This window comes from Phocoena phocoena, chromosome 12 (genome assembly GCF_963924675.1).
Source record: "Phocoena phocoena chromosome 12, mPhoPho1.1, whole genome shotgun sequence".
In the NCBI taxonomy this organism is placed as follows: domain Eukaryota; kingdom Metazoa; phylum Chordata; class Mammalia; order Artiodactyla; family Phocoenidae; genus Phocoena; species Phocoena phocoena.
The window spans coordinates 38,063,560-38,090,074 of record NC_089230.1 but is presented as its reverse complement, the minus strand read 5'-3'; the positions used below and the strand labels follow the sequence as shown (position 1 = coordinate 38,090,074).

The window sequence follows — 26,515 nt, the reverse complement described above, 5'->3', positions numbered from 1 at the left end:
TAGAATCTGACACCTCATTCAAAAGGGCTGGAGACAAATTCTGAGAAAGCAAGAAAAATGAAATGTTAGGTCTTCAGTTTGTTCTCCTTACATGTACAAAGAGAAAGTAAAGTGATATGAACATTATACTGTGGGGAGAGAATTCTTATTTACTGGCCTTCTCCCCAGACCTAATGCCCTTTAACACAATGAAGCTGACTGAGAGAGTAGTAGCAGCATCAGAGGAATCATGGCCACTCAGAAGTGCTTGGATCTATTTCTGCACATTCTAGCTATTTATAATGACTAGAATGTTTAATGGATTGATTGAGACAACTATGAAAATTGGATACATTTATCTTAAATAGATTCCCCATACTTCAAATAATCAGAAGGCAACTTTCATGGGGCCAAGTCCAGGAACTATGCACACCTGTAATGAAGCGTAGGCTCTCTCTTTTTTTTCCCTCACTTCTGTGTAATTCTATATGCTGCCTGCAGTTTACTGACACACACAGCAAACCCAGCTTTGTTAATTCTGAGCCTCCGTCTCTAGAGATAATACCAATAACTCCTTCAAGAATCTTTACACAAGGCCTATTTGCAATGCTTAGAAACCTGTCATCTTTCTAAATAAGAAGATTATTTCTAGGAATGAATAAAGAGGGCTGCTCTGGGATGATCATCAATAATTTTTTTAGTGACATAAATATTATACATCATGAATTCAATTCAAGAAACATAGCATGTATCTGGCAAGGTATGAGGCAACAAGGATTTCAAGGAAAATGTTTCTTGAACGTGTATATAGGGCAGTAAAGGAAGACTTGCTAGGGAGAGGATGATAATAATATATGATAAATTGGAAAGATAATAAGAAGTGGTGGGTAGAAAACCATAATTTTGCTATATTTGAGCACCACTGCTACCACTATACATCTAAATAGTACATATTATAGTCAGGTAGTGTTCTAAGTATATGTGTCCATGCATGAATGATTCCATTATTATCCTATAAAGTAATATCTATTATCCTATTTTAAAGGAGAAGTAGGCATCACGCATACTTGTTCACAGCTATATCTACAGAATCTAACATGGTTCGTAGAACTCATCTAGATGACACTTAAACCAAACTCATTAATGCATATAATGCAGGATTTTTTCATATGAACCTCAATATAACACTATAAATTATGTATTATTACCCACATTATATAGATAGTAGAACCAAGGATAGAAGACATCAGATGACTAGAATGGGCAAAATTGGTCTAGTATGCTGTTGATGTGGTTCTAAAAAACTAAGCACTTGGAAAGCTTTGGCCTTTCAGTGCACTTTGACCATCTGCTCATGTATTCTGCAACAATCCCATTATCCGCCTCATTGACAGGGGAGGAAATGGAGACTTAAAGAGATTGATTAACTTGACAAAAGTTATAATTTCAAGCAAGTGTCAGGGCCTAGATTTGAAACCATGCAGTCTGGCTCTGGAGTCTGTATGCCTAACCACCTGTTCTCACTGCCTGTAATGTTCATGCATTAAATGGCTACTTCTGAAGAACCAAAATAAAACAATGCAAAACAACAGAAATCAGCCAAAGAAGAAAAGGAAGCAATTACTGTTTGTTAGGTTATAAACAGGTCTGGTTCTAGCACTTTCCTTCATACACTGTGGTTTTGACCAACAGTCACACATATTTCACTTTTCTTATTTATATCTAGACCTCATTTAAGTTTCTACCTCTTGTGTGAACTTAAATTGTCAAGATAGTTTGCAGTATTTTGAGTTGCAATATTAATTTCTTAAGTCACTTATACACAGTTCCCATCACCACCCCCATGAAAAAATGGCTTGTGAAATATGCCCCAACTTCCTTCCAAACCATGTTTTATACTCAACAGCTTTAGCACTATTGCACAAATTTTCTTGTTTTCAAAACCTTAAGCAGAGGGCTGCCTGATCACACTCTCTCAAATACTGGTTTTGTGTCATTGTTCTACTTTAAATCTTTCAAAGATTCTCTTCCATGCCAGATATCAGCCGTGCCTGACTGACCAAGTGTCTGTAATCTGTCACCACAAACATCACTTCTAATGCCCCAATGGTTTCTAATCTTAATTTATCCCCTATCCAGTCTGATATCATCATTGTCATATAAATGTATCAATTTCACATGCCCTGCTATGTCCTCATTCATTTTCTCTTTCATTCATACACAAAGCAAGTCCTATGTATTCTTCAGCAGTTAGTCAAATAATATCCATTTTTCAAGTTCTAGATTCATATTATCTCTCCTGACACCAGAAATCACGGATGTCTCTCCTCTGAAACTTGTAACATTTAGTGCCTGTATTATGCAATCTCTCAAGTTTAAACTTTTTTCTACTAATTAGTTCCTTTCTTCTCTTTCATCCACACCACTTGCTAAAAGAGAGATCATCTTTAGTATTCTTATGTCCTTTATTATGCTCAGTTTGGGACTGCTGAGCACGCAGAAGATACTCAGTGCTTGTACTCTGACTTATTTCACTCTGTCTCCAGGCAACCTCATCTCCACCACTGACCTCTCCCCGAAGCTCCACACTTGATTCTCTAACTGCCTACTTCAGAGCTTTCTGTGAGAATTAAATGAATAAAGTATGTGAAAGTATACAGAATGAACCTTAGTATTTAGCAGATGCTTATCAAATGACATCTGGATTGGAATTTTCACTTATTCCCCTTTTGCAACTGAATACCAAATGTGGCTTTAAGAATAAGTAAGGGCTTCCCTGGTGGCGCAGTGGTTGGGAGTCCGCCTGCTGATGCAGGGGACGCGGGTTTGTGCCTGGGTCCGGGAATATCCCACATGCCGCGGAGCGGCTGGGCCCGTGAGCCATGGCCGCGGAGCCTGCGCGTCCGGAGCCTGTGCTCCGCAACGGGAGAGGCCACAACAGTGAGAGGCCCGCGTGCCACAAAAAAAAAAAGAATAAGTGAATTCAGTCTCCTACTTCTCCAGCTCTGCCCACTCTAGTGGGCACTCTCTTCCTTTACTTCCTATTTAGGGCATCTTTTTGGGTTTTCAGGCCAACAATCTCTGAATAAGCTTTTACTTTACTTTCCTATGGTATCAATATTAATAAATCCCATAAGTCTACTTTTGTGATATTTCTAAAATCAACTTAGTTACCTTCATACCACCTCCCAAGGTCAAGCTTTACTTCCTCTCCTCGGACTCACCCTAATTGGTCCTTCCTATTTCATTCTCTGAACCATCTTGCACAACATTTCCAATCTTGTTTCTCCTTCTAGGTCCCTGAGTGCCAATCAGAGTGAACCACTGACAGTTCCCTAAGTCTTGGAAGCTGAGAGATTTCATGTTAATCCTGAGGGCCTTAGAATTAGGCAGACCTGGGTTTAAATTCTTTGTCCACACAGTGTATGACCTGGACAAAACACTTGAACTCTCTGCCTCAGTTCTCTCATCTGTAAAACAAGGATGATAACACACTACTCTCAAAGTTTTATAAGGATTAAATAAGATTTAGCAAAAAGTAAATACTCAAGAATTGACAATCACAAAAGAACATTTCAATATATTGTGATTCTGTGCCTTAATTATTATCGCTTTAGCCTTAAATGTCTTTATCCTTAACTTGATATAGGCATATCCTACCAATTTCTCAAGGTCCATTTCAATTTTTACCTCTTCCATAAGATTTTCTCTGAACTTTCACACTAGGAGTGCTATCATTTTGCAGTAAATTTCCATAGTAAAAGAGAAAGCAAAAAAATTTGGGGAAGGACATGTGCATATATTATCATTTTAAGAATCTTAAGAAATTAATTTTACAAAGAAATTCTCCAGACTAAAGACCCAAAACAAAACCCCACAGCAAAGTATTTAAATCCTGGTTTGTGTGGCCCCCATCTTTACATTCTCTCCATTGGGTTCCAGTGTACTATCTGGGTCCACTGAAGCCAATCTTAGTTTTTTTGTTTCTTTTTTGAGCTATTTTCACTATTTGTAGAGACTAATATTCCTTGTCTTATTTTTTCTTATAGAGCTTCCAAAGAAGAGCTATAATTAATTATTTTTAAACAATAATTAAAATTAATTAATTTTTTATTTTATTTTATTTTTTTAAGATGTTGGGGGTAGGAGTTTATTAATTAATTTATTTATTTTTGCTGTGTTGGGTCTTCGTTTCTGTGCGAGGGCTTTCTCTAGCTGTGGAAAGCGCGGGCCACTCTGCATCATGGTGCGTGGGCCTCTCACTATTGTGGCCTCTCTTGTTGCAGAGCACAGGCTCCAGACGCACAGGCTCAGTAGTTGTGGCTCATGGGCCTAGTTGCTCCGCGGCATGTGGGATCCTCCCAGACCAGGGCACGAACCCGTGTCCCTGCATTAGCAGGCAGATTCTCAACTACTGCGCCACCAGGGAAGCCCTAAAATTAATTATTTTTAAACAATAAAACTCATTCTATCTTGTAATTATCATGTAGCACCACTGGACAGTTTTAAAAATCACACATTATAGGATATTCATGATCTTATTTTTCTCATATCTTGAACATTTTCTATTTCATCAACTTAGGAATTATTTCATCATTACTCGTCAATTATTCCCAACAATGCTAAGGAGAAAAAATTTAAGAAAATAGAATAATGATGGAATTGTCCAGAAGGATGATGTAGTTGTAAGATAAATCATCATTATCTCATCATTCAGTTTTTTCATTGTGTTGACTAAAGTTTTGCATCATCATTCAAGATGGTATAAAAGCCTGGAGACATTTTTACGGTCTACTTTTAGTTTCATTTAATACAGGTTAGAATTTAGAGTTTTTATTTTCCATCCATTACTGCAAAGAGAAGAATATTGACACACAAAGCTTTTTATTGGATGAATCAGAAGATGAATGCAGGGCTTCCCTGGTGGCGCAGTGGTTGGGAGTCCGCCTGCCGATGCAGGGGACGCGGGTTCGTGCCCCGGTCCGGGAGGATCCCACATGCCGCGGAGCGGCTGGGCCCGTGAGCCATGGCCGCTGAGGCTGAGCGTCTGGAGCCTGTGCTCCGCAACGGGAGAGGCCACAACAGGGAGAGGCCCGCGTAAAAAAAAAAAAAAAAAAAAGAAGATGAATGCAAAAAGACAGACAGCAGTACACTAAACCTTAATGATTAGGGTGAAATTGAAATTGACTGTTCAAGTGAAATTTTAAACTATGAATCTTCACATGACAATGAATTTTCTCAAACCCAACAATCAACGAGTGAACAATATATTTCAAAGGACAAAAAGGGAATATGGTATTCTCATCTAGTTAGTTCTTCAACTGGGACTTTATCATGCAATATTTTGTGGCAAGAACGTGAAACATTTCGTTAAAAGGTTATGTTATAGTACTCGTTCATATTTTATAAAATCTGAGTGCCAAAATTTATGTTTTTTAAGTGTACAAATGCTAAGGAAGTCAGAAGGATTAATAATGTATAAATTTTTTAATTATTGGATTTATCATTCTAATTAATGTTTATAAATCTAATAATAAAAATGTTCTACAATTATGGAATCAAGATGACATCTTCTTTTCAACAAAATTAGGAGCCATCAAAAATTTCAAAAATTCAGCTGTTGCATTTTGGTGATGCAAGTTCTGAAAGAATTTGAAGTAATAGCATCCTAGAGTCTATTAAAGATATGTTTGAAATCTGGAACTGGTATCTACAAGGTAGATAAATTGTAGGTTTATGTATGATAGTTGACGAGCGGCTTTAGTTCCTTTTGGAAGATGTTTCCAATTTGGAGTGTACACACCTTCAAAACCAGGTAATTGATCAGATAAACATTTAACTTTGCTATGTTTAAATTTTTATCACGATTTTCACCATTCCTTTAATCTTACTTCTGTGAACAATTTTTAAAGGATTTAAACTATTAAAAACATTAAGAGGTCCAAACGATAAGTGGAGATAACTATTTGTTGTAGTATCCTGAGATTAGCTTGTACATTTTCTGAACCTCTATTGCATACCCATCAAGTTTTCCTTAGTTATAAAATTATTTGTACTATGTCTTATCTCTTTTCTGGATTATCAGCTTATAGAGAGGATTCAACAAATGTTTACTGAGTAAACATCAAAACTCCCAAAGCTTTTGTTCTGTGAAAATAATTAGATGTTTGGAACTAAAGTGAGTATGTTTTTTAGGAGCAGGATTTTTTGGAGAAGAGTAGAGCAAGGCTAAATTTTACCTAGTCTTCTCCAATACAGCCAATTGAGCTCTGAAATACACTAGATTAAACCATTGAATAACAGTGACTATAACGCAATTACATTTGACCTCTTCTCAGCAGGATCAAACCAAAAATGCAGTTAAGCACCACTGAAGTTCAAGAAAAGGATCTTAATAAAATGAGAGTACTAACTTATTCCTTGAGGCTCTTTCTAGCTATGGACTTAAAACCCATAGAATTGGAATGTGGGCTGCCAAAGAATACCTTATTATAGTCAGAAAAGATTTTGATAGGTGAATACCTTCAATTTTAAGAGAATAAATGACACAGAAAGTAGAATAAATTACCTTGACATAAATTCTTGGCTCAAGTAAAAGTCAGACAATAGCTGGAATTTCAATAGTGGGATAACTTCTAAGGGATAAACTTTAGCTTGTATTGAACTTTAATCATAATGGCTACAGAGATGAAAAGCTGAAAAAAAGTGTTAAAATTACTAAGCGAAAGCACACTAGCCCTGGTCCTTGTACTGGACATTTAAATTGATTTCTTTATCTATAGTAAGTATAAAGGGGTCTGTGAGCCATGTGATTTCTTACTCATAGAAATGCGTCTCTTGTTTAATTTGGTTGACTCTGTCCGGTAATGCATTCAATTTATTTGGCCCAAGTGGAAGCTGATGAAGGGGGAGTATGAAAATGCCTAGCAAAATCATGATGTCTCTTTTTAAGCGTCTAGCTAAATGAATGAAACTATCAGTAAGCTGTCGCTTAAGAAAAATGTGCTTAGCCTCAAAGTATGGAAAAGGAAATTGGAGTTACTGGAAAGTTGATAAAGATTAATAAATCTAAAGGCTTCTATCTTGACCATCTGTACTATAAATTTCTAAAAATAAACAAAAAACAAAAAGACAAAAGACACTGTAAATTGAGTCTCGGAGTTGCCACCAAAGTCTGCTTTGACCAGTTTTAATAGTTCTCTTATAAGACTATTAATTTGTGAAGATATATACACCCCTATGTTCACTGCAGCACTATTTACAATAGCCAAGATATGAAAGCAACCTAAGTATCCATCAATAGATGAATGGATAAAGAAGATGTGGTATATCTATCTATCTATATATATATATATATTCATTCAATGGAATATAACCCAGACATAAAAAAAAGTATGAAATCTTTCCATGTGAGGCAACATGGATGGACCTGGAGGTTATCATACTAAGTGAAATAAATCAGAAAGAGAAAAACAAATACCACATGATTTCACTTATATGTGGAATATAAAAAACAAAACAAATGAACAAACAAAATAAAACAGAAACAAACTCATAGATACAGAGAACAAACTGGTGGTTGCCAGAGAGGAGGGGTTTGGGGGATGGACGAAATAGGTGAAGGGGATTAAGAGGTACAAATCTCCAGCCATAAAATAAGTAAGTCATGGGGATGTAATGTACACATAGGGAATATAGTCAAAAGTGTTGCAAAAACTTTGTATGGTGATGGATGGTAACTGGACTTACTGTGGTGATCATTTCATAATGTATAAAAATATCAATCTCTAAGGTGCACACCTGAAACTAATATAATAATATTGTGGGTTAATCATAACTCAATAGAAATTGAAAAATAAAAAATAAATTAAAAGAAAGAAAATGACAACTAGACACTTCAGCCCTAGAGGAAAAGTGGGGGTCATCAGCTTCAGGACAGCCGCCATGTGAAGATGGAATCTCTCTCTTTCTCCTTCTCTCTCAGTCTCTCCCTCTCTTCCTCTTCCCCTCCCTCCTCCCTAAAGTAGGTTAGGGGCTATTCAAAATGCATCCTATTACATTGAATATCTACACATTCAGGAGATCTAATGGTGGGGTTGTTAGTTATTGAAGGGCAGCAGAGAAAGTATTTCTTGAAGAAAGGAGCTCTTCAATGTCCATAATATCCCTAAAATTACACATTGTAGACATATGTCTACTCCAGTTGCTCATAGTTTTGGCCTTAGTAGCATACACTAATTTTCCAGGTTTAAACAGAATTTTCTTAATTTTTCAACTTAATATAGAGTGTGTCAGTATAAGAGAATTTTAACTAGATACAACAAAATGATCTGATCCCTATAGTTCATTCTGCCTAATTAAGATGGTCCCTGTAATTGAGGTGGGGATTGTTTCTGGCCATAGAATACTGCATATTTACTGTAGAGAAAGAGCAATTCAGTTCATCTTCAGATAGCTAAAAAATTTTAAGACAATATTAGTCAGAAGTATTTTATTTGATGAGATAAAAAAGCAACATGTGAGGGCTTCCCTGGTGGCGCAGTGGTTAAGAATCCACCTGCCAATGCAGGGGACACGGGTTCGAGCCCTGGTCTGGGAAGATCACACATGCTGCAGAGCAACTAGGCCTGTCAGCCACAACTACTGAGCCTGTGCGTCTGGAGCCTGTGCTCTGCAACAAGAGAGGCCACGATAGTGAGAGGCCGGCGCACCGTGATGAAGAGTGGCCCCCGCTCACCACAACTGGAGAAAGCCCTCACACAGAAACGAAGACCCAACGCAGCCAAAAATAAATAGATAAATAAATAACTTAATTAATTAATTTTTAAAAAAAGCAACATGTGAGACATCATGGCATCAGCACATTTAACAAGGTTTTTCAAACCTGAACTGTAATTTGGGCTACTTTTGAGGGTGGGACAATATTATCCAAAAAAAAAGGAAACTTCATCCCAGAGGGTAAAATCAAGTTGTAGTTTAAAAACTCATTACCAATAATTAATAATGAACTCTAACTAAATAATAACAGGTATTCCACTAATCCCAAACAGAAGCAGATGGCGGCACAAATGTTTTATAAATACTGGATACATGCAGAGCAATAAACTTGGCAGGAATTGTTTTATTCTGTAATTGTCAGTCAAAGTCTATCACTTGCATTTTCTCTAAATTAATATGCCCAGATTAAATCTTGTTTCTGATTCCTTATTTTCCAAAATGCAAGCCATATTTAGTACTTTCTCACTTCATCTTATGTATTGTCTCGCCAACAAAAATACTATTATTAATTTTCCTTCTGTACACTTATGAAGCTTTATATAATTTTTTATATGAAACAATGGGCATACCATACAGGTATCCATTCTCTAACTTCTTCCATTCCACCCTCCCAGAAAAGATATACCGATTTACACATTCTTTTTCTTTTTTTTTGCATCTTAATGATTACATATTCTTTAATTTCTTATACATTATGGCAACAAACCTTCAAAATCATGAATGTAGGTAGATGAAATAAATTATGAAGGCAACTAGAAAGTCAATAAATGGTATCAAGAAATCTAAAACCATGGCACTTCGGAATTATTTTCAAGAGTTTGAATATTACATAGTGCTAGAGATTTGAACTTATGACTGTTTAAAGAATGTTTACATATGACTTTAGAAGGGAACTTTCTGTATGGCTAGTAGCGTGGAGGCTCAGAACAGACCTCCCCAAGATGTGCCCCTTTGACATGTGGATTATTTTGAGCTAGGGCAACAGAGATCCTATAGGCTCAAGAGAAAACTACTGCCCCTCCCTTAACAACCTATAGGGATTTAAATTGGGATTTTTTTCCCCAGAAAAAGAGTTATTTATAGGAGATCATTTTTATCTAAGTGTCCTTATCTGTATGGCAGGACAAACATCTAATTACCTAATACCTGCTTTTCTTTTTATTGTGCTGTGAATTACCCTCCTGTCCTTGAGAGCCCCAGGCCCCTATCCCATTCCCTAGCTCAGCATGGCAATATATAGCTCATTTTACCTTTCTGTCTGTGAACTCTCTGGTATGTGAGGTCTCTGAGCCTCTTGTGTGAGTGTGTGTGGCAGGGCAGGTAATTCCTATATGTATGAAATTAAATTTGATGTTTCCCTGTTAATCTGTCTCATGTCAATTTAAATTTTAGAACCTAGAAGACTAGAGGGAAGTTTTCTTCTTCCCAGTTGGTTTAGTTGGTAACATAAACTTCCCTTGCTGGACTCTGCTCCCTCCAAGGCTGCTGCAGCTGAGAGATCCTGAAACATCTAACAAATGGTAAGACTCTTTTTAAAAAAAAAAAAATTTAATTAGCAGAAGAAAATATTTGTAGAGCTAGTTCCTTGTACTTGGTGACCAGTAAATTTGGCAGAGAACTCTTGACTTTATTGATCCATTTCCTCCCAAAGACGGGCGCTGTTTTAATTTGTATCTGTCTCCTTTTGTCTTGTTCTCGGTCCTGAGAGCTCATTTGGCTTTATGACCAGTGAGAATAGTCTCTCTGGGTTCTGCCATCTATCAATATAAGGTGGATGTGCCTACATGCATTTGCCAGTCAGTCAAACAGGCTAGGATTTAGAGCAGCTGTAGCCAGTTGGTCCTAAGTACAGGTATCAACCTTGGCTTTGACTAGCATCTCTTTGTCCAGGCATGCCACTTCTCAGGGGAATTTATCATAAGGGTCCCAGTCCATAAGGAGCCATTTTCATCTCAACCTTTGTTGCTTTGTTAGTGCAGGCACTACATCATCCTTACGGCCTGTGCAACAAAGATCTTTACTTTCTTAGATAACTTTTGGGAGTGAACTTTTTGGATCTTATGAGGGTTGCATCTCTTTGCACTCTCCTTTGGGGACACCTCTTGCATCTATGGTTAAACCATAGAAAGACTTATTGGTTTCAATCACTATTGAGATACTACTTGCCAATTATGGGTCCTCTGAATTGGAAAAACTTCTAAATTGGTAAATTTTTAGAGAGCTGTCATCATAAACAGATGTTTTACTGGTACCTATGGAAAGACCAAATTAAAAAGTGAATACAAAGAAATATAATGGCTAGCCTTAAGAACTACCCTAATTAAAAAAAAAAAAGTTTCAAGAAGCCGTCTCAGCTTTCCCTCATGGATCTTACAGATGCTAATAAAAATATTATGTTAATTAACAAGATAATGAAAAGAGGTTGAGGGGAGAGTCAAGGGACTCTTCCCAACAAGGTGACATTTTTTAAAGAGTTATTAAGAAATAAAGTAAATAAAGCAAGTATTGAAAGAGATGGAACAAAGAGAAATTAGAAAGAGAAGAGTCACAGGACTCATCCCTGCAGCGTGGAAATCTTTAGATGGTTACTAAAAATGGGATTGAGGCAGGAAAGATAGGACTGGGCCCAAGGACAGGCTCCTCATGTTAGAGAAGGCAGATAGCTACATGTGAACAGAGAAAGGGGGACATGGGCCAAATGGCAGGAAACCATACATCTTGTAAATAATAAACAGTGGGGGTCCTTAAGCAGACAAAAAAAAGCAGGAACCTCCAAACTGACAGGAAACCACACATTTTGGGGTGATAAATGTCCTGGAGGCACACAAAGAAATGTGGGAAAAGGCGGGACTCTCTGGCACCCCAAGGTAACCTTTTGCTTAGTATGTTCTCATCACAATAAAATTAGCCTTGCAGATAAGAATTTCCCATCGTGCACCAATGCCATAACACAGCCGACCAAGATTAAATAAGGAAAAAAATCCCTCCTCCCCTCAGGAATGAAAATCAGAGAATAAGGCCCCCAAACCCTCCGTCCCCAATGAATATTCTGCCCCTTCATTTCTACACCCCACATAACCGGCTTGCCAAAAGAAGCTCAGAGAAGCTACTCATCTGATACTGCCAGCTCTCCCTTTGAGAGCATCTTAAGCATCCTACCACTTAAATAAAACCTTGCTTTGTTTTCTTGACCTCTCTGTCACCTCTGAATTCTTTCTGTGATGAGACAAAACCTACCCTCCAGTAACATCTCTGGCGAGGAACAGCCTGGAGAATTCGGTAAGCCTCAGCCTCTTTCCTCCCTTGCGCTTGAGAGGCTCTGCCTGACTTCCCGCCATTTCTCTCTCTCTCTCACTGTCTGTCGCATTTTCAGACCAATTGCTGCCATGATGTGCGCGTAGGTCCAGCTGTAAAAGCCACTAGGACAGTCACCACGAGAACTCTCCCGCAAGAGGATGAGTCAGACGTGGAACGGACTGGAGAGAGGATAGGTCTGTCCGCCCACCTCGAGGCAACTGCCACGCAAGGGTTTTCGGCACACAGGTAAAAGCATAACACCGCCCCCTCCCCGCGGCTCCCGTTACAGGATTACTTTCGGTCCACCTACGCCTATCGTCTCTGCCTCCCTATCTCATTCTTTACATTTTTCCTTCTGCGCCATACTCGGCCGGAAATGGGGGGAAAGAAATCTGCCAGGTACTTTCCAACCTCACCGCTAGGTCTTGCACTTCTCATTGTGCAGGGCAAGTCAGGAACAGCTTCCGGGCCTTCTCAGAGGCAGCTAGCGACCCGAATCACACAGGAGCTTTGCCCCCTGGGTTTGCCTTATCCACCATTTAACTAACGGTCCTCGGGTTCAATTGTGCGGCGATATAAAATGCAGCCTCACTCACACTGTAGGAGAGTTCGCACAGAGGCGGTGCCGCAGTCCCCTCGGAAGCTCCCTCGGCCGCAGGCGGTCTGGGTGTCGCAGGTGGCGCTTACGGGACAACGTCCAGGTGGCCAGCATTCGCCGCCGCCTCAGTGCGCGCTCCCGAGGCTCCGCCCCCTCCCCTAAACTGGGCCTATCCCTGACCCCGCTCCCCGCCTCGCCCTGGGAGGCAGGGGCCTCGCCCAGGGGTGGGTAGCGCACGTGGCCACGCCCAGGGGATACGAGCCCCAGCGGTACCCGGTGTCCCCATTGCGCTTGCCTCCTCTGGGTTGATGGACTGGGAGTGTCCTCACAGGGACGCTGGGCCCTCTGTCCCCTTAAGTGCAGATATAGTGCCTCTGCCTGGTGCCACCGAATCCCGCCCTGCACCACTCCGCCCTGGCCCACTGGATGGAGGGGGCGGGGGAACTGAGGCCAGGGGCGCTGCCCACAAAAGGGAAGGGAAAGGCTTCCCTGGTGGCGCAGTGGTTGAGAGTCCGCCTGCCAATGTAGGGGACGTGGGTTCGTGCCCCGGTCCGGGAAGATCCCACATACCGCAGAGCGGCTGGGCCCGTGAGCCATGGCCGCTGAGCCTGCGCGTCCGGAGCCTGTGCTCCGCAACTGGAGAGGCCCGCGTACCGCAAAAAAAAAAAAAAAAAAAAAAAAGGGAAAAGAGAAGCTTTTTCACACACCACCTCCCTTAAGGCCCAGGGCCTATTTTCATAAACTTACCACGCTTTGAGAGAAAGGATTGTTCCCTGACTAAATAGGTCCTAGAACAATGAGGCTGTTTGTTCCAGGGGAACGTACCCTGGAACACAGGGATTAATCATTGTACTTAAAATCTATAGAGAAAGGGTGTCCCTGGTGGCGCAGTGGTTGAGAGTCCGCCTGCCGATGCAGGGGACATGGGTTCGTGCCCCGGTCGCGGAAGATCCCACATGCTACGGAGCGGCTGGGCCCGTGAGCCATGGCCGCTGAGCCTGCGCGTCCGGAGCCTGTGCTCCGCAACGGGAGAGGCCACAACAGTGAGAGGCCCGCGTACCACAAAAAAAAAAAAAAAAAAAAAAAAAAAAAATTTATAGAGAAGCCTTCGAGGAAGGCTTACTCATCCTGGGTACCAAGGATGCCTGGATAGGACACAGGCCCCAGCAGGGCTGCCATAACGGGGGTAGCTAATCCCCATTTTGGCTAGGGTCCATGGACTGCGTGGGCTGGGAGGCCTGGAACCAGTCCTATCTTAGGGAGCCCCCACGGGACCTCCTAAGGCTAGTGCTTCTCTTTGTTACAGGAGCACTCTCTCCCTGAAGGAACTATGGGAAACACCTCCAGCCCCAAGGACTCACCCCTCAGGTGCATTCTGAGTCACTGGGGCAAGTTTCCTCTAGATGCTTTAAAACAAAAAAAGCACATTTTCTTTTGTAACACAGCTTTGCCCCATTGAGGACGATGAGGCCTGGCCAGAGAATGGAAGCCTCAACTATAATACCATCTTACAGTTAGACATTGTTGCAAAAGGCAGGGAAAATGGGTAGAAGTTCCTTAGGTTCAGGCTTTTATGGCCCTAAGAGAGAACCTGGAGCTATGCAAGTCCTACGTTAGGGAACCTTGCTAGCTGGGAGCCTTTCAGGCTGTACAAATGCCCTCTTTAGTGGCACCCCTGGAGGAACATAAGCCCCAGACAGACGACCCAAGCCCCAGCACTCTTTTACCATCTTCAGCCCCTCACCTGCCCTATAAGCTTCTTGACCCTTCTGTACCAGAAGTGCAGCCAGAGCTGCTTTGCCCCCTTCAGGAAGCAGTAGGCAGGCCTCAGGGAATTACCAGAGTCTACACCTCTTTTTCTTTGACCTCAACCAGTGCCTCACTCATTTGGGCAGATTCTAGGAGGACCCCAGCCGGTGCACCAAAGAATTCCAGGGACTGACTCTCTCCTTTGATCTTCCCTGGAAGGACCTAAATATTGCCCTTTCCCACTGCTGCCACACTAAGGAAAAGACCCCGTATTTGGGCACACAGTCAAACATGTTGATGGATTATACGTTGCCCAACTTCATCAGCACCCTGTGGGCATGACAGCAGTACCTCTAATGGATCCCAACTTGGAACCCAATTGGAACTACCAGCCAGGTCAGCCTGGTATCACTAGAAGGGACCACATAATCCTTTGCCTTACTGAAGGGATGAATTGATGCATAATTAAACCTGTTAACTATTGTAAGGTTAAGGAGATAACCCAAGGCCAAGATGAAAATCCAGCCCTATTTCAGACCCGATTGGTAGACGCCCTCAGAGGGTATATGAATGTAGACCCAAACCCTTTTGAGGGACACATTGTATTTACAACCCACTTCACCAGCCAATTAGCCCCTGACATCCATCAGAAGCTTCAAAAGCTTGCCATGGGGCCGCAAACCCTCTCAACCTTCTTATTGATATGGCCTTCAGTGTCTTTAACAATAGAGACCAGGCTGAGGAAGAAAGGAAGGAATAGCATGACTTAAGAAGGGAAGGACAGCAAGCCAGGCTTTTGGCAGCTCTCATGACAAGACCTAACCACCTCCTAGTCACCCCAAAAGTACCAGAAGACCTCCGCCAGGAAAGGGAGCCTGTTTTAGCTATGGGAGCCTCAAACACTGGAGCAAGGAATACCCGGGAAACAGTTCCCAGCCTCCACCCAAGATGCCATGCCCACTCTGTAAGAAGATGGGTCAGTGGAAGAGGGAATGCCCCCAGCTCCGAAGGGAGTGAGGAAATTCCCCCATGCCGGTCCCGGCAGTGGTTGATTGACGAGACCTGGAACCTCCCAAGGCTCCCAAGAAGACAGTCATCATCGCACGGGAAGAACCACGGGTGACCACTGACGTGGCAGGTCAGTTTGTCCAGTTTCTAGTGGACACGAGAGCCACTTACTCTGTCCTGACTTCTCACACTGGGCCCCTTGCCCCCAAAACCTGCTTTGCTGTTGGGGTAGAAGGTAGGCCAAGGCTAAAACACTTCACCACCCCTCTCACTTGCACCTGGGGAAGGACCCTTGGAACTCACAAGTTTCTTGTCATGCCTACTAAATGCCCCAGCCTATTTATTGGGAAGGGATTTTCTCTGTCTTATTTGCCCTAAAAATTAAAACCAAGGCCTATTAAAGGCTGGATTATGCCTTATGGACAGTCCAGCCCAAAATATTTCCCCCAAATTAAAAAACAACTTATAGATCCACAGGTCTGGGCTCAGGGAACCCCAGGGAAAACAAAGTTTGTCAGTCCTGTAAAAATCACCTTAAAAGAGGCTAATAACTTCCCTTCCAGGTGTCAATACCCTCCCTGTCCAGTAAACTCTTTTTTTCTCTGCTCTTTTGCTTCTCAAGAAATCATGACTCTATCCTAACGGTCCTCCTTGTTATCCACATCGTCACAGCTTCAGCTTACAAACATCCACTATCTGACACCATGAATGTCACTGTTAAAGGAACTAACTCATCTGACTGCTGAATCTGCCCCACGACCACACCTCCCCAGAGGACCTACGTACGTCTCTTTTAGGACTCCCCACCTCTTGAGGGACCTGATGGGGCTGACAGCAAAATACGCTGGGTTCTCATTTACCACCCAGTGTGGTAAGGAAGGAAGGACTGGGGCAGGAACCAACTGGAAGCCAAACTCTCTGGAACAGATAACCCTCCTCCAAATCGGACGGAAGGATATTTCAGCTTTTAGGCAAAGCTAGCCTCTGTTTTACTGGTATTAGCATCCAGGGACAAGAATTACGATGGCTGAACAAAACATACTACAATCAAACTCTAGTTTTCAGTAATCACAGTTGGGTAACAGACACCAACCAGACTGCCAATATCCAATATGTAGGGAATGTCACTGTCTGGTGGAAGAACCTAGTGACTGGAATAAAGAAAACTAAAACTCACAATAAAAGCGTAATATCAATAATAGCTAACAATACACAAGAGAAAGCCAGCATAGGGATTAGACAATATTCAGGACTAATGTTTAATATAACTAATAACTATACACAGATATACTCCAATTTCTCCCTGTTAACACTGCAGTTAACACAACTGCTCAGGTTGAAGCAGTTACAGAAGATGGACCAACGCTTTACTCCTTAAAAGATTTTAAGGGGGCTTCCCTGGTGGCGCAGTGGTTGAAAGTCCGCCTGCCGATGCAGGGGACATGGGTTCGTGCCCCAGTCCGGGAGGATCCCACATGCCGCGGGGCGGCTGGGCCTGTGAGCCATGGCCGCTGAGCCTGCGTGACCGGAGCCTGTGCTCTGCAACGTGAGAGGCCACAACAGCGAGAGGCCCGTGTACCACCAAAAAAAAAAAAAAAAAGATTTTAAGGGTCCAGACTCCTTGAAGGGGTAATGTTAGAGAAGGCAGATAGCTAGATATAAACAGAGAAAGTAGACAGGGGCCAAATGACAGGAAGCCATACATCTTGTAAACAGCACAGCTACTCAACTGATAGTGTCTGCTCTTCCTCTGAGAGCATCCTATCGCTTAAATAAATCCTAGCTTTGCTTTCTCGACTTTCCTGTCTCCTCTCTGAATACTTTCTGTGATGAGACAAGAATCTACTCTCCGGTGACACTCACGTATAGGCATTAGACAAAAAGGCAAAGCCACCTCATTGTCTTGCACTTACTGAGATCATGAAACATGGAAGAATGGCATCAGCCACAAGAACATAAATTAGATTTTGATTAAGCTTTGTGACATCTGAATAGGGAACCCTGATCACAAAACCCGCAGAGCAAGACCGGGCATGTGCAGTAAAAATGTCCAGGCTTCAAATGACCACTATACAACATTCCAGGGTGGCGCTCAACTGGTAAGGGAAACCTTAAGGGAAAATAGCTCTCAGGATGCACGTGTGGTGGCTTCAGGAGCCCAGTGCACAAGAATGGATGGATGTAATCATCGCCCCGCCTCAACTTTCTCATCAATGAATATTCTGCACCTAATAGAAAAAACTCATGCCTATTCAAAGGTTAAGATGAAATAAAAAGGGAAATCAGAAAACCCGCGGGGTGCTCCTCACTTGCGAGGACACCCACATTCTTCTCGGAGTGCATACTTTAGCTTCTTAATAAACTGCTTCTTTGTTTCTCTTTATGCTTCAGTCTCTGTGTGTTTTCCATTGCATTCCTTGTCCAAAATTCTTCTTGGACAGGTAGAACAAGACCCTGAACCTTTAATAAAGCCATCCAGCATCAGGATGAATAAAACAGACATTGATGGGGTTACCATAAAGGTTTTTTTTTTTTGCGGTACACAGGCCTCTCTCACTGTTATGGCCTCTCCCTTTGCGGAGCACAGGCTCCGGACGCGCAGGCTCAGCGGCCATGGCTCACGGGCCCAGCCGCTCCACGGCATGTGGGATCTTCCCAGACCAGGGCACGAACCCATGTCCCTTACATCGGCAAGCAGACTCTCAACCACTGCGCCACCAGGGAAGCCCTACCATAGAGGTTTTAATATAGCACTACCAAAGGCTGGGTGGCCAAGGTGGCCCCCTGTTCATCCACCAGCATTAAAGAAATCCAAATAAGTTTGTCTATTTATCCCAGTTTGGAGAAATCTGAAAAGCTGAAAGACATCGATTACTATGAGAATTGTGATCAGCAATCACTAGGGGCAACAGCCCAGTTAATTAAATTAAGGATTGACAGAGGAGCCAGGATTCCTTGGCTTAACCCCTCATTGGAGGCCCAAAGCCTTTTGCAGAAGAGTGACTAAAATGGTCTGGGGATAGAAAATAGAAGTTTCCAGGAACCCCTTGACATGGTAACCCTACGAACTGGTACCAATACCCACTGATGAAGTTCTGACTCAGGCTACATTTAGATTGAAAAAATATAGAAATGTAAGAGTTGACAGGATTATAAAAATTTGAATCTTTAAAAAAGCTTTATGTAAAGAAATCATGCCAACTTTACCTGAATGCTTTATGGGAATAGTATTATGCCTGGCTGGGAAAATTTCCCCCACCCAATATTGTAAAACCAAAACTTATTCATGAAATCTTAATGGAGGCTATAATTAGTAATGTAAGAGTTAATGGAATTAAGATAAAATTTTATAGGATAATTGATATATTTGAACAGGCTTTATACAAAACAATTGCATCTCTTTTACCTGATTGTATTATGGGGATGGTCATTGTATCTTACTGGGGAATGTTTCCCCTACCTAGTTTTGTAAAACAATCTACCCTTCAAGCAATATTAATTGGACATGCCAACAAAACTGCCTGAGCAGAGCATAAAATTTTTTTGATTTATATCATAGTCAGAAGTCTCCCTGATATAAAGAAGCAAACTGAGGACGATGTAGTTGGATGGCTGATCAGCCTACGATCTTACAAATCTTTACAAAACTGGAAATTCACTTCTAGAGGAAGTTCACATTCCACCCATTCCTTTCCATAGATCCCCAAAACCTCTGCTATTTAACTCAAAAGGCTAGTAATCTCTCTAGGAACTCTTATCTAGACCATCTCCAATTCTTTTTTTTTTTTTCCATCTCCAATTCTTAATACTAAATTTTTTTAAAAATGGAAAGGGGGCTTTTAAAATACAAATTGCTGTATAAGCACCCTTGCCCAAAATTCTGGTTCAAAAAACACTTTTAATGAAAACTATAAGGTATCTCTTTTATGTCTATTTATATATTTATGTATGTATATTATAGACATGGTATTTTTCTGCCTCTGAGTGGTATTACCAAAATTAATTATAAAAGAGCTCAATTTAACTGGCTTAAAAACACACAAGCGCTATTTAAGAATAGTCTCAAAGATATAGTAGAAACTAAGCCAAATGTTTTTCCCGTTCACAAGAGCTATGATAATTTTTGGTAAATAAAAGCTAGTTTAAGTTTGTTCATTTAATTAATACAGACATGCCTTTAGAGTTATCAGCATTAAGCACAGTATTATACGTTTGTTCTACTGAGGTTTACTAAAAGTCAAATAAGGTCATATTACCTCTGTACTACATTTGCCAGACAAACAACATCAACAGAAACAACTGAAGATGATGGCTAATTGCTTTAATGTTTCCTAAAATTTTCATGAGTAATCTAAGTATGATTGTTAAGAACAAAAGCATTGAATGGATATAAATGAATAAGAATTTTTAGATAACTTTTAAACAATGATTGTTTTACGGTACATCTACTTAAAATAGTTTCCCAAATCTCTCTGGTGACTTGAAACCTTAGAGTTTTGCTAAATTAAGTTAAATAATGGAAATTCACTGAATACCTAGATCATTTCCAAATAAGATAAAATATTGAGCATTAATTACTCAACATAGTTTAATCTACTTTTGTCTTTTTATAATGTAGAAACTAAAGATGTTTGGGTTTCTTAGTAAACATGTCTTCTGCTTTATCCAAGGATTGTACTATAAAGTAGCATACGTCTTTAGAAATTATGAAATATATTCATAAATTTGCCAATCCACAGAATGTTAATGCAAAAAAAAGACCTCTTTTTGCCAGAATTTTGCCATTCCAATGTCCTTGTACATGCTAATAGTTACTCCTGAATCAGAGAAGTAAAAATGGGTAAACAATAGCTGTACATTATATAAACATTTAGGGCTACGGGAAACTCAGAATGGCCACTTGGTACTTTGTGGCTCTGTGGCAAACCCCATTTTTTGGTTTCTGTATTCCTTCACCCACCATAGTGCATTTACTATTACTCAAATTGTAAATGCACATTGCTTGGGAGACTTCTATGAAATTGTGAAAACAGTCTACCAGCAATGTCTGACCTGTCAGAGGCCTCAGACCTCCTCACACTGAACCCTTTAAACATCTGCAGCTGGACCTCATTCAACTGCAACTTAGTATGGGTTATCAGTGTATTATTGTTATTGTATAATGTTTTCAGGATGGGTTGAAGCCTTCCCTTGGTACAAGGCTGATGCCTTCACAGTGGCAAAGAAACCGTTAGAAAATGTGTTTCTCACTTGGGATATACCTTTCACAGTCTCTGGTGATCAAGTGATTTGTCCACTTCACTGGGCAAATCATTTGAGCCTTAGTGAAAACCTTGTAAACTTCTTGGAATTATCACCATCCCTATCACCCTCAATCATCAAGCAAGGTTGACAGAGCTAATGGAACAACTAGACTCAAGCAGAGCATGAATTAATTACATAAGACTGAATGAGCTGACGAATATGATTATAATTTTTTGTCTAAAATGTCACTGTTTTTTAATCATTTGTCTTCCAGATATAAAGAATTTTTTAACTTCGCTACTTATGACTTACAGCAAGTTGGTAAATCATAAACAGAATTAAAACATTTATCTTTTTCTCCCTACCTAATCCCTCCAGAACTTGGGAACTCTTAGCATTTTAAGGATTTTTTTTTTTTAATGGCAGTATAGTTATTTGCATAACTTCAATAAGAATCTTTTCTCTTTCTAACAGGATGAAATTGAAAACATTGGTTATATTACCAGGGCTTTGATTGGAGTCTCATATTTGAGGGATACATGCATAGACTCAGATAGGACCAGGCCACTTGAAGGAGCTAAGATTTGCTTTAGGGAACCAGTAAAGCTCCTGGGAACAGCCTGGTGCTTTATTTACAGGGTTGTCAGCAGCCTCACCGGGTGAGTAAGGAAGGTCACTCCCTGGCAAGTGCAGGAATCTCAAGATATTTTGGGGACCTTGAGAAGAGAGGAGTTCACCCAAATCTATATTTGATTTCAGGCGAAGGCTGATGACAATTTCCTGGCTTGACTATCCTGGCTTCAAGAGGCGTTTAAAAGTTCAATCTAGAGATTTCTCATGAAAAGTTCCAACAAAGCAGTTTAAAAGAGTCTATATGACCACTCACTATTCTTACTGTACTTATGTAAATAATCAGACTAAGTTTATTGAAACTAGACTTATTTTGCAAACAGATTAGTCTTAATTTGTCTATATTTGATAGATATGAGGGTGATTTTTAGAGAGGAAAATTATGTTTCAGTGACACACTTTTGTGGTTATTAGATTCTATTGCTGTCCATCGTCTTTTAAAATTTTGTTTTCTACCTGTAAACTTGACCGCTCCTGAATTATTCTAGTTTTCACCAATATTTGGCTACAATTCTCCAAACTAAGGTTTCCAATTTTTCTCCCACCCTTTTGATTTGGAATCATTGAGAACTAAAACTGCCCTTTTCCCAAAGCCATGCAAACTGAAGTTGGACAACTTGATATAAACTTCACAGAAATCACCATAACAGCTCATGCACTGACAATCTTCATGCCTGTTTCTATGGCCAATCAGAAAGATCGCTAGACATATTCAAACTGCAAACCTGAAAAAATCTATCAGATTGTCACTACCTGCCCCCACTCCACCTGAAGATGCTTCAAGTTGGAGGCCTAGAAACTTTCTCAACTGCTTGCATTCAGAAACCGGGCCGACAGTCTACTCCAATCACTAACTATTATTTTTCTTTTGTTTCTATATACTTGTCTCTTATTAAATATCTGATTGCTTTCACAATAGGCCTAACTTTAGGAGCCTCATGAAATGAGACACAACTGTTTCACTGAGACGACCTATTCTCAGGACCGAGAGAGTGGTTCAATGAGATAGAGCAATCTACCAACTCAAATTCTGAACTGTGAAACTTCTTCGGGAAGTTCCAAAGGAGGGAACCCTGGGGGTTCAGAACAGACCTCTCCAAGATGTGCCACTTTGGCACATGGATTATTTTGAGCTAGGGCAACAGAGATCCTACAGGTTCAAGAGAAACTACTTCTCCTCCCTTAACTACCTACAAGGACTTAAATTGGAGATTTTTCCCAGAAAAAAAAAGTTATTACCAGAACTTCATGTAAGTGGCCCCATCTGTATGGCAGGCCAAACACCTAACTGACCAATATTTCCTCCTTTTAAAATTGTCCTGTGAATTACGCTCCTGCCCTTGAGAGCCTCGGGCCCCTAACTCATTTCTTAGTTCAGGATAGCAATGTATACCTCATTGTACCTTTCTGTCTCTGACCGTCTCGTGTAGGGTTCCTGTGCTTATGAAATAATTTGATTTTCTCCTGTTAAGCTCTCTCATGTCAATTCAATTCTTATAGCAGCTAGAAGAACGTAGGAGGGTAAAGGAAAGTTTCCTTCCTCCCCAACAACAGCAAAATTCTCCTTACCTCATGCAGAGGTGTTTTTTCTGGTCCTTCTGACCTTAATCCATTGTTGAATTTTCAGAAAGAAACGAATGGCATTGTGACTCCAAAAGTGTGAACATAACTCACTGCCTGTGATAATGCACAGTTATCTGTGCCCTGTGATTCTCTTAGAAACTGTATTGTATAATCAATTAGTAGCTACTATGAATAATTTAAGTGGAACAAAGAACACATTATTTTCTTCAGATGATGGAATTTAAAAACTCATGCTCATCAAGAACACAGATTCATCTTGTGTGTAAGTAAATAGTTAATTGATATCTTCAAGATTTGGTCTCTTAAAAAAGCAAAATACGTGTAGAGTATGAATTTCTTAAACCATCACAGCTGAAAAAATGGGCAACAACCTGCTACCTAAAACTGAGTTAATGGTATATAGAGATAGGGACTTGTCAATGTTGAAACGTTCAATTTACGTGGGATGCTCGCCCAGATGGGCTGTGGTGAAATAAATGAATTAGAGAATAAAGCTATAATAGCACTTTGTTGTGCATCTATTAGATGCTTTATCAACAACTTTGTAAGTTTATTACTGTAATCCCAATGTATGAACGCTGAAGATCGGATGGAGTTCAATGATTTGCTGAAGGTCCAATGCTAGAAGGGATGGGGGTCAAGAATTATATCTGTATTTGTGTCCAAAGCCCTCTCTTTTCACTATATTAAACTACCTTCCTCAATGCTTCCATCTAATTTTATTATGATACTATACACATACGTTAATATTAATCATTTCTACCAAATGAGTAATTTTATTTTTCAGTGTTTTTCTCCTCATTTCAGTTTCTAACCCAATAAGAAAGTTAAAAAAGAAGGATAAGAAAATAAAAAAAGAAGTAGAGGAGGAGGAGGAAATTAACTTGAATGAGTTACTAAAATTAAGTTTTCCTGAGAGCCAAAGTTCTCACAATCTTCTAATTTTCCAGGACCTAGATGTGTCATATATATATTTTAGATATAACATGCCCTTTTGCCATTATATCCATGAATTATAATTGTACATTTTAGAACGATTTCCATAAAAATAGTTAAGAAAACAAAATATAGTTTGCTTTAAACAATCAGCTTCAATTATTCTAATGTAAATTAGTTCCTACCTTAACAATACCATCTTCCTAGAAATGTTTCCCCAAACATGAACATAGACTATCAGTTTTTAAATCTGAAAAAGGCAGAGTACAAGCAATCAAATTAATTCTTAATTAAGATGTTAGTAAAGAATCCCCTGTTACACTCTAGGCACCATTTAAAGACAGGAGAGATGATAGATAAATGCCTTTAAGTAAAAATACTTCCCCACTGTGTTGACTATTAACTCCAGGGTTGACTATCTCCATCAATAGTAGTTCTCTGGAGTGGTTAACCCAAGATCATACGCAAGTGAGAAAATCAAAAAAGATTAAATATTTGAAATATGATGGATTTTAATATGAATTGTGTTCACTACCAAAAAAAGAAGAATGCTTTCATTGTCACATGTCTTTTATTCTAAGTTTACCAAGAATAAAATAAGATGATTCACCTCTTCACTCTAAGATATTATTAAAGATATTAGCATTTTTTGTATATAAAGATATTAGCATGTTATGCTTTCAACCGACTTCATTTGCAACAGGCCATGCAGTCATAGCAAGTAATATTAAAGGCCCTAATGCCAGTTATTACTTCTGGTTTTCATTGGTTTTATTCTAGATCTGCACATGCATTATGCAATGTTTTTTAAAAATGAGCATAACAGTTTAGTACATAAAAAACAGACAACCTTAGAAACAGACTATTAAAAGAGACAAATAAAAGGACTGTTTGAATACCTGGTTTTAAATCCCCATGGGCAAATATGTCAATCATATATCGACAGAATGCATACTGATCTGACAAAAGTAGAAAGAAAAAAAAGCAGTGAAAAAAATGTCATTGACACCTTTCCTTTTTCCTAGGGAAAGATGGCTTAACAAAACAAACAAAGTAGCATAATTCTATTTTAATTACTACAATATTTTCTGTGAAGGAATAATTTGCACATATATGAACACATGGGAAAAATAATAAATTTAAGTTTCCATTTATTCCATACAAAAAGAATAACCTTAAAAATTGAAACAGACTAGTTCAGAGTAATACTATAGTGTTTTTAAAAATCAAAACCTTTTTCATCAAATTTATTATTAGTCATCATATTTAAGCAATTTTTCTCATTGTCTGTATATATACTTCCAATAAGGAAACAGAAGTTTCACAAGAGGAAATTGTTTCCAACTTGGAATGTTTTTACCAAATATTCACTCCCAACCCTTCACCTCATTGTCTAAATGAAGCCACAGAATGTTTCTTGAAAAGGCAAGCAGGAGGGCTAACCCCTTTGCAACCTGTCAGGGGTCTTCTACGTGGAGATTCTCTTCAATTAGAAGAGGAAATCCAGAAGAACAGACTTACAGCACTAAATAACATGATTCTTAAGGTAATTGATTGGGTAATCTTTATTAGAAGATCATCTTATGATCTTGATTAGTATATGGTCCATGGAAAAAGTAAAAAAAAAAAAGAGAAACAGCACAGGATTTGAGCTTTTGAGGCAGATTTTGTCAAAAATTATTTCAGGAGTTCGTTTTTTTTCATTTCCTTCTAAATTAAAGACATTGTACTGAACTTTAAATTTTCATATAACTTTAGATTCTGCTGAGGTCATTCCAATCCAAATTTCAGTTGATGAACCATTCTATAAGCTTTACCGTATCTTCTTTAAAGCTTGCAGATTATTAAATGAATCTTGTTCAAAATGATTTACAGTTAAATGTTTCTAAATAGGCATCTTATTAATTCAATAAATCCAAAGGCAGCTTTAGGATCAAGAGAGTTTATTGAATTTATACAACATGACATACCCTTAAGTGCTTTAAATTATGTATATCAAACCTATGAAATAACGAAACCTGTTATATAAATACACACACAAGGATTTTTGTAAACCTCATTGTTTTTAGAGTATTTACAGTATTTTTAGAGTAATCCATTTTATTATGAGACTCCACCTTTGAAAAAAATGTACTTATTGCAGAAGGTGTAAAAGTATAATTCTTTTCATTAGTACCTAAATGAGTAGGCCAAAACTCATAAAGTTTCAAAAATTTGCATGGATTTTGATTGTTGAATTGGGTCTCACTTCCCCACGTGTGAGGTGGGGAGTGGGAGGGAGTTAGCTCTCGGATCAGCCCAAGAATTTATTTGCTCCTCAGTGTACTGGCAGTTATAACAGGGGTTTCTGATCCCAGGACCTGGGAATCCTATGATACAGGAGAGAAGATGAAGGTAGAGAGTATTTTCTCTTTTCTGGGCATAAACCTTTTCCTTAGCAAAATTGTAGAATGAGCCATTTGACTCTAAGATGAAAAACTGTATTTCCCTGAAATGGCAAACTTGAGGTTGGGCAAGGAGGACTTCCTAAAATCAGCAGGCTTTCTCCTTTGTTTCAGTAGTTAATGTGACTGTGATCATTTTAGATGTGCCCTTCCTACAGCTCTAGAAGTAGTTCTCAAAGGGCAATTTAAATATCAAAAAAGATGAGGGATTTGTTAAAATGCAGATTTTTTGGCCTAGTCATGCAAAAAAAAAACCTTACAATTCGAT

At 39.6% G+C, this 26,515-nt stretch overlaps 1 protein-coding gene across 1 annotated transcript in view; it reads right to left on the bottom strand.

The window, feature by feature from the left end:
* The window catches only part of TRDN (triadin), a 372,809-nt gene that overhangs the window by 222,887 nt on the left and 123,407 nt on the right, over nucleotides 1-26,515 (bottom strand). The window contains exon 9 of the mRNA XM_065888711.1: nucleotides 24,703-24,762. Coding sequence (XP_065744783.1) covers nucleotides 24,703-24,762 — 60 coding nt within the window. The remainder of the gene's footprint in view (nucleotides 1-24,702; nucleotides 24,763-26,515) is intronic.